Here is a 19622-nt window from a genome sequence, read left to right on the forward strand (position 1 = left end):
TTGCACCATTTCAAAATAGATAAGCTTTTAAAATTATCTGGAATAAAATCAAAAACCATAGTCGTGATTTCGGGATTGCAACATCGATAAAATATATAAAGATAATCCCGAAATCTTCCTACAACAACATAGACGATACTTCGGTTAGTCGGCGATTACCTTATCACAATGCAATACTAAAACACGAAAAAAATGCCAACTCATGTAAAATAGAAATTTCGCAATTTGTCGTTTTCGAAAATTATCGCAACCTTTTCTTTCTCTTTCACCTGCTTTCTTCCTTTTCTTATCTTTTTACTTTGATAATTTATCTTTATTACACATTTGCTCTCTAGAATGATACAATCGATACTCTTGTTTTCTTCTTTTCCATCGCCGAAGAACGTTCATTGTTCTGCTTATCGCTCAATTATGTTATTCTAACAAATATCTCAACATCGTATCTGTCAGAATTCGGAATGCTTTTAAATCAACCACAATCACCTGATCGATCCCAAGTCTCGCTCGTCATCTATTTAGCATTGCTCTAGTATCCTGCTCCACCAGAGGAAGTAAAATTAGCGTTCACTGGAATGATCTAAGTTTAGATTGAACCTGACTACCAGTGGATCTGGATGGATCACGCATTTACGATAACAGTAGTACCTTTTCGTAAGAGTTAGTCACTAAATTATTTCACCTTCCTTCTTCGTATTCTGATGTGAGCACGCATTCAACCTCTGTTTGGAATATGCAATTCAATCCCATACATGTCCTCCTTCCTTGCATCATATCGTATATACCTACCACACAAACGGCTCCATCTGCTCGTATTTGCTTCACCACCGCAAATCACGATTCCTGAATGGGCCAATAACAAACTGTTCAAATCTCCCAATTCCTCCTTGTTATCTCTTTTAATATCGATTTTTTTGATATCGAATTAGAGAGTGGGGAAAAGTTAGATTACATCGCTTTTCGTTCTTCGTACTCGTTTATATATCATGTCAATGCTATCCCTTTGTGTTTTTACCTCCTTTCCGCATATCAATTTTGCGGTTCTGATACACTATTGTTGTCGAGGAAAACCGACTTAACTGACGTGTAATGTTGAAGAATTGTTTTCACTAACTATCAATGTAAGATGACGTTCCCCAATTAATCTCATAACACTCTTGTCACCCATTATACACCTCACATGGCCTTTCTCAAGACCGTTTCCCTTCTTTAATCACGGGATACGTGTCAACTAAAAGGCCCATAATAAATGTAATTGGCGAAACTTGTTCGAATTATCCCAACTGATAAAGGTAAAACTTTATCAATTGGATGTAATCAGCAAATTTTCGCTCTTTTATCTGAACCAAGCTTTTTTAGCCAAGAAATTCTCTAGCAAATAAAGCATCATTCAAGGTAAAATACAATTCCATGAGACCAACAATAGTGTAACAGTTACATGATTAAAGTGGATCGCAATTACTTTTACGATTAAATAGGCGTATCATCAGTGTGTCATGGTATATGTAATTTATGCATTTCTATAAATAATATACACTATCTTCCATTCTATTCTACGTGTATGTATCTATGTATGTATGGGATATTTTTACTTCAAATCTAAATTTACCAAAAACAAAATCGTCTTAAAAAGTGAAAAAGAAATTTATCAAACAAGATATCGAAATTTGATTGTATATAATAAGTGGATAATCAAGAAAATAATATTCGAAATCGAATGTAATATAACAGGAGTTAAAAAAAAAGAAATTTTGGCCAATTTGTATATCTGTCTATTCTAACAAAGCAATATTGATCTCACTTATGCTTATCGTCCAACAACCTACAGAAAGTCAAGAGTTAAGCAATTGTCAGTATGAATATCTTTGATATTTTTGTGTATTCACATTTACACGTTTATTTCATTAATTTAAGAAATTGAACCGAAACTCACTTCTAAAGAAAACCTTCCAACAATCTTATCTTCACCATTCCCATTATTTGATAATCTTCTTTCGATAATTCTAATATCAATCTCACCTCTATCATTTTGTTTAGGTACACCCCATAATTCACCATCTTCAAAATGTAACCAATCAGGTAAATCAATTAATTTAGTTATTATACTTCCACCATTCTTTTTTTCACTTTTTAAACTTGGTAATCTTTTTTCAACATATGCGAAATATTCAATTTCAATACCTTGATCATCTCTACTCATGAAAGAATTTTTTGATGTTGATATTGAATTTAATGATTGATTTTGAATTTGATTTTTCGAATTTAAACTTAAAGATAATGGTGGATAAAAGTGGAATGGTTCTAAAACACCTAATAATATTTTTTGTGGATTATCCAAATTTATTGGTGATGGTGATGATATTGATTTATTGGTCATTGATGATGATGAATTTGTCGTTAGATCCGATTGCGTGTTAGGCTGATGTATTTTAGATTTCGATTTTTTAGATAATGTTGATGAAGTTGATTTGGTTGAAGGTAAAGTTGGTAAAGCAGGTAAAGAAGGTAAACTATTTGGAGGTACAATACTACTACTACCAGATGTTTTAGGTGATCTACCTGTAACAGCTATACTATTTATCATCATGTTAGATGCTGATATTTTGGTTTTCGACGTTACAGCTTTAATTGGTATTTGTGGTAATGGACTTTCAGGTGGTGGACTTGGTGTAAAAGTTCTTTGCATTTGTTGTTGTTGCGATTGAGTCGTAGTGGTACTTATACCTAAACCTATACTTGCAGCTTCAATTACAGCAGAATGACTTATTGATGATCTATTATTACCTGAATGATATTGTTCAACTTCAACTTTTTTTTGTTTACCAAAACTAACTAATCTTGAATGTGTCGTCATTACAGGTGAAGCTATTACTGGCGTTGCCCCACCACCACCAATATTATTATTATTATTACGTATTGTTGATGGTGTATTATTGCTATTATTATAATATGTAGATGCTAAAGAAGCTGTAGCAGCAGGTGAATCTAATGTTCTTCTTGCATCAATTCTTGAAGCAGTTTGAATGATTACACCTTGATTAGGATCATTTTCCAAAAAATCTCCTTCACCAGATAATGATGATGATACTTCTGTATGTGCTATATCAGAATCAGTTGGAAAATGTATATTATCAATACTTATACCTTCATTTTCTGAATTAATTGAACCTATAGGTGATTCACTTCGATTTATCGTATATTGTTGTTGTTGTAGTTTTCTATTGGAAGATGAAGATGAAGAAGAAGCTATAGGTATATTTGTAATTTTAAAATCTGATCTTTGTGTAGGTTGATTTGGATCAAATGTCATTGTACTTGTTCTATTTGATGTATTTGAACTTCTTCTCGAATTTGAGTTGATTGAAAATGAACCACTGTTATTATGATTCGTTGCAGGTGTATCACCTGTTGTCCATATAAATGGAGGTTCAGATTCCCAACTTGCTCTTGAACTTTGAAATGTTCCTGTTCTTCCACCAATACTACTTGCTAAAGAACTATTACCACCACCACCACCACCACCACCTATAAATTTCGATGAATCTTCAGTTAAAGTAGTTGATCTATCTAACATTGATGATGTATTTGATATACCAGATCCCCCAGTCATATCGGATCTTTGTGATAATTTTGAACTATTTTGTGACCTATCAATTTCAATTCCATTTAAATATGATGGTGTAGCACTAAAATCTCCACCATTATTATTACTATTATTATCGAAATCTGAATAAGTAGAATCAATTCCTTCTCGATTAACTATACCAGCCTTATCAACTGCATTAGCTAATTGAGCTTGGAATGCTGCGTTACTCAATGAAGGCATTATAATTGGATTTGAAATTTTTGGTAAAATTCTTTTATTTCCTTTTCTAAATGGATTTGACAAGAACGACCTCTTTGTAGTATTACTATTATGACTTGTTGATCTTGTATGTGGTACTATCGTTGGACCAGTTGGTGTACCTCCGTGACCACCACCTACAACAGTTTCAGAAGAACCACCATCGATTCTACCTAAAATTAACATTTGTGTCGTAGCTGGATCACCGCCCATTTTTTCTACATATTCTAAAGCAGGAGTTTCAGCAGCTTCATAAGACCATTTACCTTCTTCCATATTTGGTGAATGTGTACGTGGATTATATTCTTCATTTTCAATTCCTCCTCTATTAGATGATCTTTTACGTCTTAATTGAATTAATAGGAAAATCGATAATAAAATACCGACTAAAGAACAAACTATTGAAATTGCTACTTTAGTTCCTTTTGATAAATTACCAGAATGTTGATGAGGATGTTGATGTACTGTTGTTGTAGTTGTATTTGAAAACAATGATAAATTCAATACAATTCTTGAATATGCATTCGTGTTTAAGTCTTGTGCTTTAAGAGTTACAGCAATTGAATCGTATTTAACATGGTCAGGTGGTGTACCAATTAAAGATTTTTGATCAGGCGATAATGATAACCATGATCCTGCTTCTTTAGGATCAAATGTAGTTGTCATATTGATATTACTAGAAGTTGAACCAGCATTACTGAAAAATTGATTTAAAGATATTGTGTTTAATTTTCCCATATCGATTGTAACTGATTCAGGTTTATCAGATCTGAATATTGAAGGGTAAAAAGCTAATTTCACCGTAGTATTCAAAATATCACCATATTTATCCATAACACTTAATGGTAAATCTGTATTCTGTTGATTTATAGGTGATATACCTGATATACTAATATTCGTTGGATCAAACGATAACCAGTTTAAAGAATTTGTATCCAATTTGATATCTGTTAAATCACTTATATTAATTCCTTGTTCACCTTTATCATCTAAAGTTAAGCTAGATTTTAATAAATTTTTTAAACCGATTTCACCTGAATAACCTAAAGTCATATTCAATATTAAAGGTTTAACAAGTTGTAATTCGTGTAATGAAATAATTATAGTGAAGCTTTCTTGTATATCTGAATATCCATAAATATCTGATCCATAAAGTATAATTTCATATATATCTTTTCCATCATCATTATTAGGTGAATTTGACGATGATGATTGCAATTGTTGAGGAGTTACACCATCAAAAGTAACCGTTTGATTATTAAATGATAACCAATTAGGTAAAGGTTGACCATTTTTTAAAGAAGCAGAATAAAATATTCTTGAATGAGTTGGAGATTGAAATGTTGATGGAGTGAAACCTAAAGAGAATGACCAATTTGGTGGTACTCTAACACCTGGATAATGAATTGATTCTTCTGAAAATGGATAAGCTGAAGTTATAGTTGAGATTTTCGTATTTGTATTTTTTGTTGATAATTGATCTTTTAAAGGATATTGTAGGGATAAATTTGATTGATGATCAGAAACGTATAAAGGTAAATGATCTGATATAGATGATTGACCATCTAAAGTCGTAGCAGTAATTTGAACTAATCTCAAACCTAAATCTGAATTTTCATTCGTAGGTAAACCATCAAATGTTCTTGTTGAACCTGAAAATGATAACCATGGAGGTAAATTAAATGCTGTATAACTTAAAGAATTGCCGTTAGAAGAGGTAGAGAAAGTAGATTCAGAAAATGTAAATTGAAAATTTTGATTTATTCTTGCAACAGGTATAAATTGATCTGATAATGGTTGAGAAATCGTTAATCCTCCTGGTGATGTTGCTATTATCAAATAAGGTAAGAATACAATCCAAGGTAGTAATATAGTCACAAGTGACATTTTGTCGTATCTTCGGATGTTGGGCTATGATGATACTACCTGTTAGCTTCTTCTTTCCCGATATATATATATACGTACGAGAAAATCCTTTTAGGTATATTTATTGTAAGTAAAGTCGCAATAATTGAAATCAAGTTTTAAATCTAAGAAATCAGCTGTAGACCTCGCCAGCGTCGTATGATCGTTCCAGCAGCTGTAAAAGAGTGAAAGTCGACCAGCGAGTAGACAAAAGCCTGTAGGAAAGTTAATGAGCGTTAATGTATTTTGGAAAAAACGAAAGAAGTAACAAAGGTAAACAGAAGAAGAGAATAATTGGGGAAAGAGAAACATCCGGACGATCGATAGAAGGGGGAAGGTAAGGTAATGCATTGATCAGTAACTCTACGAAACGTTACCTAAACATGCGTTTGCATGATAATGTCTTTATGGTTAGAAGATGTAAACATTGAATAATTGCTGAATAGGCGGAATTGTAATTTGGGCTGACAGAAATATTGTAGTTTTGTGTATGACGTGACGAATGAATTGAATTGATTCGCTATTCTGGTGAATCGTTAGAATCACAGCTAGTTCTATCAAAATAAGCCATTCAGTGTGAACTTTAGTCGGATTATTGGAAATAAGCATAGTTGTTGATGCCACTTAATGGATGAAAGAGTTTAACGGGTAAATCATGACTATACCATAATCAGCCCTATTATGTCAATAGTCTTCAAAGAAAAACCCGTTGTGAACTTTCTATTGTGGTAATAGGTGCTCGATTGAAACCGGGGTTTATTGATGTTTGAGGGATGTATCACCTCTATCAAGCGTTATACTCCAACAAATGATGCATTCCAGCATTAACCTTCTTACTATATACAACGTTTTTCTCCTGAGTGTCCAATAATATGATCAGCATTAAATTTTATAATGTACATTCAGTATAGATCAGGTCGATAATGAATCATGATGACTCACTTAGTTTAATATTCCTCATTTGACTTTCGAATTTAATCTTTATATAAACCACCACCATCACCTTGAGCTCTTTCAACACTATCATTCCTTTCCCCTCCGGCTTCTTTCACCTCTTCTAATCCTTTACCAGATCTTAAATCATCAATTTCATTTCTCATTTTTTCTAATTTTGAAATTAACGTTTTACCAACTGAACCTATACCTGAACCTGATTCATCTTGAATTTTATTCATGGCTGTTGTAAAAGCAGTAGATAATTCTCTAAATGTATCATTGAACATTTCAGGCTATTGCATATGTGAACACAAAAAGGGGTATCCAAATATCAGTGTCATCAAACAATAACATCGCATTAATCACATCTACAACCAAAACAATAATAATAATAATAATAATACTCACGTTACCGAAAACACCTCTTACATCTCCACCATGATCTGGTGCACCTGAGCCTGGAATTGATCCAGATTCAGCAGGTTGTGTACCAACTTGGGGAAACACCTAAGATTACTCTCAATTATTAATATCAAATCTCAACGATACGATAATTCTGTTCTTATTATTCTTTCGTAAACTCACACCAGCTGGATTTTCCCTATTGATCCGATTGCATTATAATTAGCATCTAAGCTATGATATCTTCCGTAGAGTTTCTATGTCATATGGGAATATTAAAATCACTAACCTTGTAGGTTCAGGACCTTGAATATCATTATTCATCAAACCAATATCATTGGTTTTAGCATTTGCTATGATCATTGTAAAGCACCATTTGAATCAGTTGATATCCGCGCCTTGACCTTTAAACAGAGATGAAACACTCACACTCGGAGACTGATCCTGATAACGACATGTTGTGATGTATGCAGATTAGAATTAAGCAAGTATACTAGATATCTTATGGAGATGCTTGTAGCAATGCGAGCAACAGTAATGCATATGAGTAGCTGTAGTATTATATTTCATCTGAATTTATCTGAAACAACCAGATGATAGTAGTTAGATTGATATTGATCAACGTGACGTCATCTGCGCGCTATCTCTGACCAGTAACATTAAACCCCTTTTATAAGGGGTTGTATGCAGTTAACATTAGAGTATTCATGCATAAGGTATGATTTTACTGCTACACTATATGCTACATACTCTAACAATGTATATCTTTCTTCTCGAGACCATGAGCAGGATGAATTTGAGTGCTGTGAGTTCGAATCACCAGAATCCACCTAAAGCAGCTAAATCACTAGCAACAGTAACAGCATCTGTACCAATTTGTCTCATCATTTCTTTTTGTCTATTTAAAGGTTGCAATGCAAAATTTGATAATAATTGACCATCTAAAATACCTTTTGATAATGGTTTAGGTAATAAATCATTTTGAACGGTTCTATATTGTAGGCGCAATACATTTCAGTCAGATGTGAAATATCACTCAAAAGCTACATCAGGACAGAAGGATTGAGTCACAAGCAGGAACCGAACTTACCTGAATGCTTTTGGATTTAATCCAGCTACATGTTGTGCGTTTCTAACTAACTGGTCAGAAACCAATTGTAATCGTTTAAACCTTGCTGATTTCACTGATACGAGTGTTGTCAAAGCTCCATCGGCAGTAGCTAATTAAGTGATAAAAATTCCAGATTAGCTTTCTATTCGAATCTTGAGAGACTTGAGTAATAACATAATGAAGAGAGCTTACCATATATGATCTGCGTTTGTGGTGCAAATTCCTCTTCAGCAGTTTTACGTCTAGCAATAACTTTTGATGTTGTTACTGGGGCACCTGTATGATATTCTGTTCTAAGTAAGACTCTTTCACCATTCAGCGAGTCGGGATCTACACATCAATCATATCAAGATTAGCTCTATTTCACAAGATGAATATGATTCGAGCTCACCTGTAGGATCAAAATCTAACATTCTCATATGACCTTCTCTATCGTTTGATATGAATGTTAATTGACCTTCATGTACTAAGAAATCAGTTACAACAGGTGAAACAGGTTGTAAATCTTTACTAATCGTTGTCAATTTATATGGATCCTCCTATAAAGTAGAATAGTTTATGTTAGTATTCATTCTCAAGCATGCCATTAATGATTGAGTAGAGAAGTTAAACTCACTTGCAAAGCTACAAACCAGAAACTCTTATTTATATCACTAATCAAGATGAAGTTTTTGAAAACTTTGATACTTGTAACGTAAATTTGTACATCCAAGAAAGCGAGACCCATCAATTGTTGATCATCATCAAAACCTTTAACGTATAACTAGTATGGTGGACACAAGTTGGTCAGCTCATGTACTATCTCAGCCATACATCTGTATAACAGTTTGAGTGGGATAGACGGCTGACTTACCTTTGGTCCGTTAGAATTCAACAAATAACCATTTATATGACTTATAGCTGAAACGGGGTTTCTTGCTGGATCTTTTGCTCTTAATCTTAATATCCATCCTGATCCAGTAGCTTGGCCACCCGAACCAACAGTTTCGACAATCTCGAATATATACGTCTATTCAATTTTTCAGAACGTCAGCACTAGACAATGCCTTGAATCATATTAAAGCCCAAAAGACCACTTACATTACCTCTGGTAGCTCTGTCTTCACCGAAATTGAATCCAGTTCCTACAGCTATGAAATCTCTATAACCACCTTCTGTTCCAGGTGATTCCAGTGTAACGCTTTCTAAACATAATACTTCTTCATTTTGGTCAAAGTCATATCCATCAATTACTCTCCATGGATCAGAACCCTGTGAGAATAACTCAAGTGTTGATCGTTGATTCGTAGGTGGTAGTAGGTTTTCACCTGAACGTCGCAGCAGTTCATCAGCATTAATAGCTATACACAGAATGTACGGTCATGTACAGAGTGAATAACCCACCTTCTGGACCTAATTGTATTTCACCTTCTTCATCATATGCTTGAAATGGTACCGTTATACTTGATGCACCTACATAATGTGCTGAAGTAGGATCAAAAGCTATATTGGTATATACTCTATCCATATCATATCTATCACACGGTATTGCAAAGTCTGTGTTGAGTGTTGGAGGTAAATAACATATGAAGGAGCCCTAAGACAGCGGATCAATCGAGACAAATTAGCCCTACTATACGATCACAGCGAAGTCAAATTTGATCATTGTTATACGAAAACTTACATCTTCAATCCTTATGAAATATTCACCTTTCCCACCTAAATGTGTAGTTTTACCAAAAGCCATTGCAGCTTGTTTTAAAGCATAAGTTCTTAATGGATGTGATTCACTCGAAATTATCCAATGTGGTTTTTCACCTGTTATAAATGCACCTGTTATACCTTCAATATTTTCAAATGGTATAATATTATAAGGTAATTTATTTATTGATACACCACCTGTAATTGGTAATAATTGCGTATGTACTTTTCTGAATCTAACTGCTAAAGAACGTCTAGTTTGACTTGATGAATCTACTGTGAATCTAGGTTGAGCTTCATATGCATTCAATCTACCTGATTCATGTAATGCCTAAATCCATGGATATATTAATAAGCTCATCTCGCTACGTCACGGAGTGTAGATTAGCTTACCAGTAAATGAGGTCTGACACTTCCTTTTCCGATAGGACAAAAGACCATTTGTTTCACTTCATCGTCAATTTCTTCTTCTTCTCTCAGTTGACTTTCAACTAAATCATCTGTAAATGTAGGAGCAGATGAACCCAAACCCTGGGTCTGTAAAACAACTTTCAAGTCGGGTAAAGAGCGAATTTGTAATTCTCCTTTTTTAGTTAAATATGATAACCATTGTGTACCTCTAAAAGAATTCATAGTATGTTCCAAACTACTCGATTTATCAATTGAAATTGCAGGTTCTTGATCTTGTAGTCGTTTAATCTGTTGTTGTGTCAATTGCATTTTAGATTGTTGACCTTGTTTAATTGCATTTGATCGAGATGTTGAAGCTTTTCCATTCAATTCGACTGTTCCGGAAGATCGAGAAGGTTCAAAAGTTCGGTAAATTCCCGTTGTGTCTGAGAACACTTCAATGACTTGACATTTCGGTGTTTCCTAAAGCAACGAAAAAAGCTAAGCTTGCTATTGAGCCTAATTATCAAAATGCACTTACGGCTCCCTCTTCAGCTAGAGACACTTCCGATATTGTTCTAGCTACAGTGTCACCAACGAAAAATGAGACACTTCCATCTGATCTACGTATCGCTAGGTATGGGTCCGAAATACTAGCACTGGTTATAGGAGCTAGACCTGATTTGGGGCATACAACCTGTATCGGTTTTCCGTCTGCACAAGCTTTAGCACAATTCTATTCTTTTCCCTAATAACAAGGCTGACCTACTATCATTCAACAGAGTAACCTCATTGGGAGTGACATGCATTACGCAACTTCTTTGGAAAAAGGGAGCTACATTTAAAGTTTTCCCATCGATACGACCTATCTGTTCAGGATTTGCTTTATTCGATAACGCGAATACCTGAATGAGAACGATCAGCTGTGCAAATCCTTCAATGTGCAAGAATAAAGTGACAGCTCACTCGGGTCGCATTTCTTTCCGTACTAAATAACATTGTTGTACGCTCTGATTCTGGTATGTCCTTGAACCTAGGTCCGGATTGTCTATCTATCGGTAAAAACCATACTGCGTCTGATGAAGATAATTCATTGAAACGTCGTCTTTTGGTGATCGGTATACCACGCTAAATAATATTATTGTCAGCTTATACCATGAGTATAATCAGGTGTGACATACCCTGAAAACGTTCAAAGTCGAGCTTTTACTTCCACCGCTTATCGCTACCAGTTGAGGATATGTTCGCGTCTAGAGTTGGAAAGTTAGTTATTCCGTCTTGTTCAGATATACACCGCCAACTCACTCCCTGATCCGTTGCAGCTATTCCGAACTCTATATCCATAATTTTCCCTACACCCTCTAGAACATCATATGTTGATACAGATAAACTAACGGGTCCAGTAGCTTCAGCCTTATGACCATTGACTAATCCAGAATTTGCAGTATCTGTCATTTCCCCATATAGGTCTAATTTGATTGTGAAAACCATGTCAGCGACATCAGCATACCAAGAAACTCGCTACAAAACATTGACTTACCTTCATCCCAATCAACGTCCATATCGTCTTTTGGTTTACTTTCATTCTTAGCTCCATCATCTTGAGTATCACCATTCTGCGGTATAATATCTCTTTCTTCATTTATTTTAGCTAGTAAAGAATCACCTTCAGCAGAAGCTATGAATAAAGATTTATCACCTGTTATGACTACACTTGATGGAGGAGGTATTTTTGTTGTTGTTGTCGAACTGGAGGTTGATTGATCAATTTTAATTTGACCAACATTTCTACCATCCATTTCAAATCTAACTTGATGAGTTTGACCATTTTGTAAAAATAATAACATATCTCTTTGATTTACAAACAAACATTTTGATCCATCTAATTCTAATATTTTTGAATTTTCTGATTGTCCAGTTGTATCAGAATTTTTTAAATTTGTTGAATATCCCCACCAAGAGTTTATTGCTGTACCAACCGTCCTACCAGATTGATCTATATGTACGATACCTGTTGAAGTGATTAAAACAATTCCACCTAATTCAGATGGACATGAAACTAAATATAAACTATCACTTGGTAATCCTTTGACTGATGTTAATAATGGATATGTTCCACCAGAAGATAAATCAATTGTTCTGATTTCCAAACAGAAGTTGTCTTTAACTGACTGATATCTTCCTGACCACGTATGTATAGGTGAATATAACAAAGCAAGTGTAGGTGAATGGAACCCTGATAAAAATAGTAGATCTTTCATATTCTTGAGATTTGGTGAAACGTCAGATAATGATAAGACAAAAGAAGGTGAATATGGAACATCGCTATAGAGAATGAATGAAAAGTACATTCAGCTTGACTGATTGATAGCTTGTAGAAAAGCAAGCTTACCGAGCGTAACCTTCTATAAAATCCAGTTCCGACTGTTCTTGCAGTACAGGTAAAACAGCCAAACTGTCTTCAGGTAGTGATAAAACCGCCAATCTTGACAAAGGATCTGTTCGTAACATAGGTACGTATGTCTGTAGGTCCCCAGATATCATCTGCGAGCATCTTTCGTAGGTATGTAGAGATACGGTCGATATCGCTCCTCTTGACCATTCTAATAAGGCCATCTGCGGAAGGATAGTAGAATCAGTGATCAGCTTAATACCATTGAAAACAACATGAATTACGCAAAGTAGGGCTGTTGCAATAATTGGAATTGAGAAATTAGAACAATGCCTACCTTGGCATGTTCGAAAGAAACCAACAGCCTGTCTAAACCGTCTACACTACTTTCGATAGTTCTTAAAGCTGATAACCCAGTTATTGTACCATTTAATTCATGTTGTGCTAATAAATGTAATTTTCTCCTTATTTCGTATTTCACAGGTTCTCTCTGTTAAAAAGATGTTAGTATAAGCGTAGTATAAGTATTTGACTTATAGGGATTGTTAGGCATGGAAGGTAAATTGGTAGAATTGTGATTCGCAAACGTACTTTTGAATGACCATCATCAAAAAAACCATCACCTAATCTTTCTTCACCTTCTTCCATATCTTCATCTTGATCTCTATTTTCATTATCATTATCTCCATCTTCATGTTTTATTTGATTATAATTAATTTGTTGTTGTTGTTGTTGTTGAGGATATTCAATAAATTCTCTAATTTCAAAAACTCTTAAATTTTCACCACCTGCAACAATTAAATTACCTATAACTTTAACATGATCTAAGTCTTCGTTATCACTATCATTATCATTGTTTGTAATGGAATTAACATTTGTTGAAATTGGTTTAGGTAATGGATATATAGTTGAAGGTGTAAAATTAGGTAAAAATAATGAATGATGTATTGATGATGAAGGTAATAATGTTTGATGAAATGCGTGCATTTTGACTGTATCCTATACCCTATACCCTACTATGTTAGGGTCAATTGTCTTCCTCTAAGAGAGCCGAGAGAAAGGTTTCAGTGATACAGTTCAGAGATGGTTCCCCTTGTTTGGGAAGTTGGTCTATCTCACAGATGCAAAGATGAGATTTAATTTAGAGATTTCGTCAAGTCGACAATCCGTTCGAGGAACGTTAACCGCCGACCGACAGTGATCACAAGGTGTTACGTAACATCACCTCCATCCGAGATGTAATACAAAGATGTAGTTGGGATGAAGGCATGACAAACGCATATGCATGATGGTAATATGAACATGTATAGTCTGTGTTGATACAACATGGCTCTTCTATTTTACAACGTATGTGATTACAAATTAAAAGGGACAAGTCTGTTCATTTCCTTTGAGAACCAATTGAAAACATCTTCATAGCACTTCTTCTAGGTTCAGTTGTTAAACCACCTGAACCATCGAAATTCCTCTTTTTTGTAGAACTGAACGTATCGAAAGATAGATCATCACCTATAGCCTTTGTACTTGATTCGATTCTTGGCTTTGGTTTCGTAAAGAAGCTTGAAGATGGGTTTGTATCTTGTGATGACGAGGAACGACTGCTGCTCAGAGAAGCTGAACGAGAGGGGGTGATTGTGTGTGAAGAAGGTTTGGATGAAAACGAAGGGTTTGACGATAATGGTCTTACACCCATAGAGTTACTGTCACTTGTTCGCGATTTAAATGGATTATGAGCACGGGGAGTCGCTATGGGTTGTGATGAGCTCGATTGCGATAAACTTGATTGAGATGAGTAATCTATCGGCGAGGAAGGTATCGATGATTGACTTGAAGAATTTTGGCGTTGTGGAGTAGAATATGAGTGCGAGTTGGTCTTGAATGGGTTTGACGACGATTTGGGATTCGGTATGTATGATGATGAAATTGACATGGTAGTACTTAATAAATCTTGAACTAAATTCGTAGCTTTGAATTTTTGACTTGATGAAGTTCTAATAAATCCACCTGGGGTTGAATTACTTTGTGAAGTAGAAAATGATTGAGTTTCTAATGATCCTTTTTGATTAGTTGAAGTTGACCAAGATAAATTTTCCCAATTATCATTAACTAATCTAACTAACATTAAAAATTTATCATCTTTTTGTGATTTATCAATTTGAATTTGTTGATTTTTTGTACCTAAAACAAAAGATTTTGATCTTTCATTTTCATTTATTAGCTGTCTTGCTTTACCTCTAACATTAAATTTTGAAATTTTTGCTTGTTTTAATTTTCTTTCTTTTTCAAAATCATATTTACCATTTTCTTTCCATTCTTTTTCTTCTTTTTTTTCTTTATTTTTTTTTCTTGTATAAGCACGTTTTTCATTAGTTGACATATTTTCATATTTTTGTAATTCATATTCAATTTTATTTTGATTTTCATTTAATTCTATAGCTAATTTTCTTCTTTTTCTAAAATCTTCTAATTCATTTTCAATTCTATTTACTGATGTTCCATAAATTTGTCCTATACCATTACCTCTATAAACTGTTTTTGATTTACTTGATTCATATATTTTACTGTATTCATCAAAACCGTTTTTCATATTAGTAGTAGTAGTTGGTAAAGACGATAAGGGTAAATATTTTTCTTCTAATGGTCTATGTGAAGGTATTAAATGTAATGATAAATATGATTTATCAAAAAATTCGTTTATTGGTTGCGTTGCGAAAATTGATGAAAATGTAGGTAATTTAATTAAAGTTAAACATAATTTATCTAAAATTTCAGATGATGTTGAATTTCTAGAAAATAATTCTAATAAACCTTCAGTACATGGTTGAAAATCTGGATTTTGTCCAGAGAATATATTCTGACATGTTCGATTGAAAATATCCATTGCGGCTGTCGTACATGATGTATCTCGAATATCTATGTAAAATCATGATTAGCAATTGGCATGTTTATCCATCTTATATCGACAGTCTGCAGGCCTGCGATATCCCCATAATACTGATTCAACATTAGTAATCTCACTCACCTAATAAAACTAATCCAGGATATCTAGCGAAACTTTGCATCGATCTATCTGAAATACCTCTACAACCACCTAAACTCCAACTCCTTAATCTATGTAAACCCCTTACTAAGGATTCACCATCTTTAGCATTTGGTTTTGGTAATTCCAAAGAACTAGTCAATAATTTGATACCTGTATCTGTAATTCTACAACCTTTCATCCATAAACAAGTTAAATTTGTACAATATTTTAATGATTGTATATTTTGATCATTTACAAAACCGTCCATTCCATCTAAAGTTAATGTAGTCAATAAACTTATTTGTGAATCTGAATTTATCATTTGATATAATTTTGGTAATTCAGTTAAAGGATGTTCTTCATATTCATAGTCATTACCTTTTCCTTTTCCTTTTCCTAATGATAATTTATTCTTATTGGGAGTTAAATAGTTTACAATTGAATCTTGTGGTAAACTTAATTGAAAATTATCAATTTGTAATAATGTACCTTCAGGATCTAATAATGCAGATAAAGCCCATATTGTACCTTCATCAGGATTCGTCGTTGAATATGATCGTCTTTCGTTATTGATAAATTCATCTTCATATATTCTATCATTCCTAATTCTATTTATAATCCTTTGAATTATAAGTGATGGAGTATCTTTAAATGAATCAATAGTATATGTATGAAGGTTTTTCGATATTACTGATAAACAGAATGATCTTAATGATGGTGTTTGACCTCTTATGGAGAGTGATTTAATTGCAGAAGGATTGATTTGTGATACAGGTAATGGAACAAGATGCCAGACCGGTTTCTCTAAGGCATATCTAGGAGATTGATCAGCATGATAATACCTATATCCTAACCTAAAATGCGTTTATCGACCAACCACCTGTCACAAAACTCACTTGATTTCGGTATCAGTGGACTCTGCTCCAAAACCACTTTTAACAAAATCATCCATTATACACTATCAGGTTAAATGTTATATTGTGATGCTAGTCAAGATGCCTCACCGGCTAGGCATTGTACAGACTGGTCGCAAGTCTCATCTATTCAAGTCAATAGATCACATAAATGCATCTAAGCAGAACTATATTAAACTCTTGTAGAATTCAAAAAGTAATGTTCTCGGGCGTGAGCATCGTGTTACACGCGACTGTTTACTTTGGCTGAAATTTAAACGCGTTAGGCATACGTAATACAGATCGATAGCATCGCAGGCGACCTTGACATTTGACATGACATAGAATGCATATATAATAACAAGCGATTCTAGTGGTTTGTGGTTTCAACATGGCGTGATCAGGTTTGGACTATGTACGTTATGATCTATATATACAATTATTTATTACTTCTAATTTGATACGTGTGTGTTTTACAAATTGATCGTTGTGACATACACAGATGTTTCATGTGGTCGAAAATATTTGAAACACTATATCTACGTAGATCTAAATATCCCCAAAGTATGTTCCCTCTTAACGATGCTTACGACTTTGAGGTGGTGTTCGACACTTTACTTGGCTACTATGCTCTTCTAGCCAATTCACTAGCTGATAAACCTAATTCAAAAGTAGTTCTGAATGATTTTGTAGGTACAATCAATTTTTGACTTGTTTTCTTCTTATTCCCACCTAATATACCTGCATGTGGTGTATCTGACAAAGATCTAGTGAATAAAGCTCTAGCTAAAGGTTGTGCTTTAGGTAATCTAGGTTGATGCGATAATGGTAATTCACTCGAGCAAGAAGTGTTCTGCGTTGTATCTCTAATTGAACTTAATGGTGATAAACCTCTAATTCTATTTGGTCTAGATGATGAAGATGAAGCTGAAGAAGTGGATGATGAGATGGAAGTGTTATTATTGAATATTCTAGGATAACGTGATGCAAGTGGTTTGACTTCCGATTTTTGCTGTATATGAGTTGGTGATAGTGATGGTAAAGATGATTTAGGTGGTTCATGTACATGACTAGTAGATGAAGAGGAAGGTAGTTCGATGTTCTTAGATTCAGGTGAAAATTCTTCACAATCAATGCTTGATTCTGATTCTACAGGTGAATCTTGTTCATCATGATCACTTGAATAACCTGAAGATTCGATACTTGAACGACTATTCAAAGGTGATGGTGAGGTTGTTCGACCTCGACGGGTAGATGGTCCTGATTCAGGTGAGGAGAATGAAGTTGAGTGCATTGTCGAGGAGATATCTAGGTTTCTCGGTAGGTTGATGGAACTGGATATAGCGTCAGCTTAAATGCAAGTTGGGTGGATTTGGCGTGGAGGTAGGCTTACTGATTTGTTGCGATATCGAGCTGACTAGTTTAAAGATTATTCAAGTTGCTTAAATTGAAAGCCGTTGGATTTATAGTGGACGAGAAGGGTTGTTATCGTTTCTGATTAATGAAGTACTTTAACGAGTTGTCAAATATTCCACTTTCTGTTCTATATAAGACGATATACGATCTAGCTTCTCTTCATTAAAGAATAACAAGGTAATTGATGGCAACGTGTACTCGTGTAATTATTCGATATTTTTGGGGAGAAGAAGCGCTAAGATACTCTAATCGATAATTAAAGGATTTGCTGTGAGTCATCTAAATATTCTAATATTCTATTCTATTGGGGACCCCTCTTTTGGTTTTATGGTCTCTCCATTAATATCTTATGTGTGATGCTAAAATGATGATGATGATATATGAAAGGATGCATGTACATTTTTCGAATTGGTGTCGATTATACATAGATGATTTGGTCTGTGCCACCGTACTAACCATTCTTATGGGGTTTTAAGCAAGAAGAAAAACATTACTTCATCGTACAGTTATATTCCCCAACAATTTGGATTTTATGGGAACAAAGTTTTGTGGGTGTCTTGTGGGGCACCTGCCACTGTAGACCTGTAAGAGCACACGCGGTTCCTTCCGCTTTTGGTCGTACGTAACTCATCTTTATTGGGGAATTAAACTATTATGGAGGGAAAAAGGTACCGTACGTCGGTGTACACATTGCATGGATTGTCAATGGGAATTCGGCCGGTCAAGTCTGGCAGCGTGATAACCGGAAAGATAGATAGAAGGTCGAGCGATCAAAGCGTTTTGGGTCTAGACGCGTTGATGGGTTTGCGTTTCATACTTTCCACGCTCCTTGAATTATCAGACTTGTTAAAATGCGTTTCAGCACTTCAGCACAGAATCTTGTTCACGACTCACCATAGGATTGGTAGAATAGTATAATTAAATTGAAGCGATTGATATCCTTACAGTCACAACGTTACAACAAAGGATGATCACCTTACCAAAGATCTCGTATTTTGACAGTCAATTGTCTTGATGTGTTCAGTTTCGCTATCCTATCAATCATCCTTCAAAGTATGCCTTTCTTTCCCCCTTATGATGGAGCGTGAAACCAGCTTTCTCTTCCATATAACAAAGGATCAATAAGTGCTTTGGCTGTTGTAGCGAGAGAAATCTTTCATCAAATATGGTTTAGATGATACCGTTGTAACATATCAATGACGAAGGAAATGGTAAGCAGGAATGACAAATGGAACAGTGCGACTAAATGCACACCTATATTATCTTATTGACTAGATAATGATGTTTCATATCTCGACTGATGTGAATTTGATCATTCCAAAAGTTACACTAATTATTTGATTCACACTGCTATCATACACAAGACATCCCATACACGCACAGCTACATAAAAAAGCTAATTTGATAACTCAACTAATCAAGGTGAAAATCTCTAGTACCGAAACATCGAATCAACGGTCCAAGCTATCCCTATACACAACCTCACACACCTCAAAACAAACAATCAAATAGTCCTATCTACACATAATTAAGTCGTACCTGCACTACCATCAGTGGCACAAGTACAGTGAACTTAACCATCTGCTTACCATTTCCATACATCCCGATCAATAGCAAAAACATCACTGGTACTA

The 19622-nt window shown here is 34.5% G+C and overlaps 5 protein-coding genes across 5 annotated transcripts; all 5 read right to left on the minus strand.

Annotated features, from left to right (window-relative positions):
* Positions 1-1906: 1906 nt before the first annotated feature.
* L201_006095 (uncharacterized protein) lies at positions 1907-5728 on the minus strand (the record flags this gene model as incomplete). The annotated part of the gene is made up of 1 exon (XM_066221820.1): positions 1907-5728. The coding sequence occupies one exon, from the start codon at positions 5726-5728 to the stop codon at positions 1907-1909; it is 3822 nt and encodes a 1273-aa protein (XP_066077917.1).
* Positions 5729-6720: 992 nt separating this feature from the next.
* Positions 6721-7541, minus strand: L201_006096 (uncharacterized protein; the record flags this gene model as incomplete). Its single annotated transcript, XM_066221821.1, has 5 exons — positions 6721-6975; positions 7091-7189; positions 7268-7283; positions 7374-7437; positions 7514-7541. The coding sequence occupies 5 exons, from the start codon at positions 7539-7541 to the stop codon at positions 6721-6723; spliced, it is 462 nt and encodes a 153-aa protein (XP_066077918.1).
* A 359-nt stretch (positions 7542-7900) lies between these two features.
* Positions 7901-13644, minus strand: L201_006097 (uncharacterized protein; the record flags this gene model as incomplete). Its single annotated transcript, XM_066221822.1, has 19 exons — positions 7901-8075; positions 8175-8304; positions 8388-8525; positions 8587-8734; positions 8812-8958; positions 9049-9204; positions 9276-9502; positions 9579-9771; positions 9859-10206; positions 10269-10748; positions 10807-10979; positions 11035-11170; positions 11232-11393; positions 11447-11515; positions 11571-11734; positions 11806-12590; positions 12658-12881; positions 12995-13147; positions 13249-13644. The coding sequence occupies 19 exons, from the start codon at positions 13642-13644 to the stop codon at positions 7901-7903; spliced, it is 4404 nt and encodes a 1467-aa protein (XP_066077919.1).
* Positions 13645-14038: 394 nt separating this feature from the next.
* Positions 14039-16631, minus strand: L201_006098 (uncharacterized protein; the record flags this gene model as incomplete). Its single annotated transcript, XM_066221823.1, has 3 exons — positions 14039-15570; positions 15680-16494; positions 16576-16631. The coding sequence occupies 3 exons, from the start codon at positions 16629-16631 to the stop codon at positions 14039-14041; spliced, it is 2403 nt and encodes an 800-aa protein (XP_066077920.1).
* A 566-nt stretch (positions 16632-17197) lies between these two features.
* Positions 17198-17866, minus strand: L201_006099 (uncharacterized protein; the record flags this gene model as incomplete). The annotated part of the gene is made up of 1 exon (XM_066221824.1): positions 17198-17866. One exon carries the CDS (start codon positions 17864-17866, stop codon positions 17198-17200), a length of 669 nt encoding a protein of 222 aa, XP_066077921.1.
* Positions 17867-19622: the final 1756 nt, after the last annotated feature.

Source organism: Kwoniella dendrophila, chromosome 8 (assembly GCF_036810415.1).
Source record: "Kwoniella dendrophila CBS 6074 chromosome 8, complete sequence".
Lineage (NCBI taxonomy): Eukaryota > Fungi > Basidiomycota > Tremellomycetes > Tremellales > Cryptococcaceae > Kwoniella > Kwoniella dendrophila.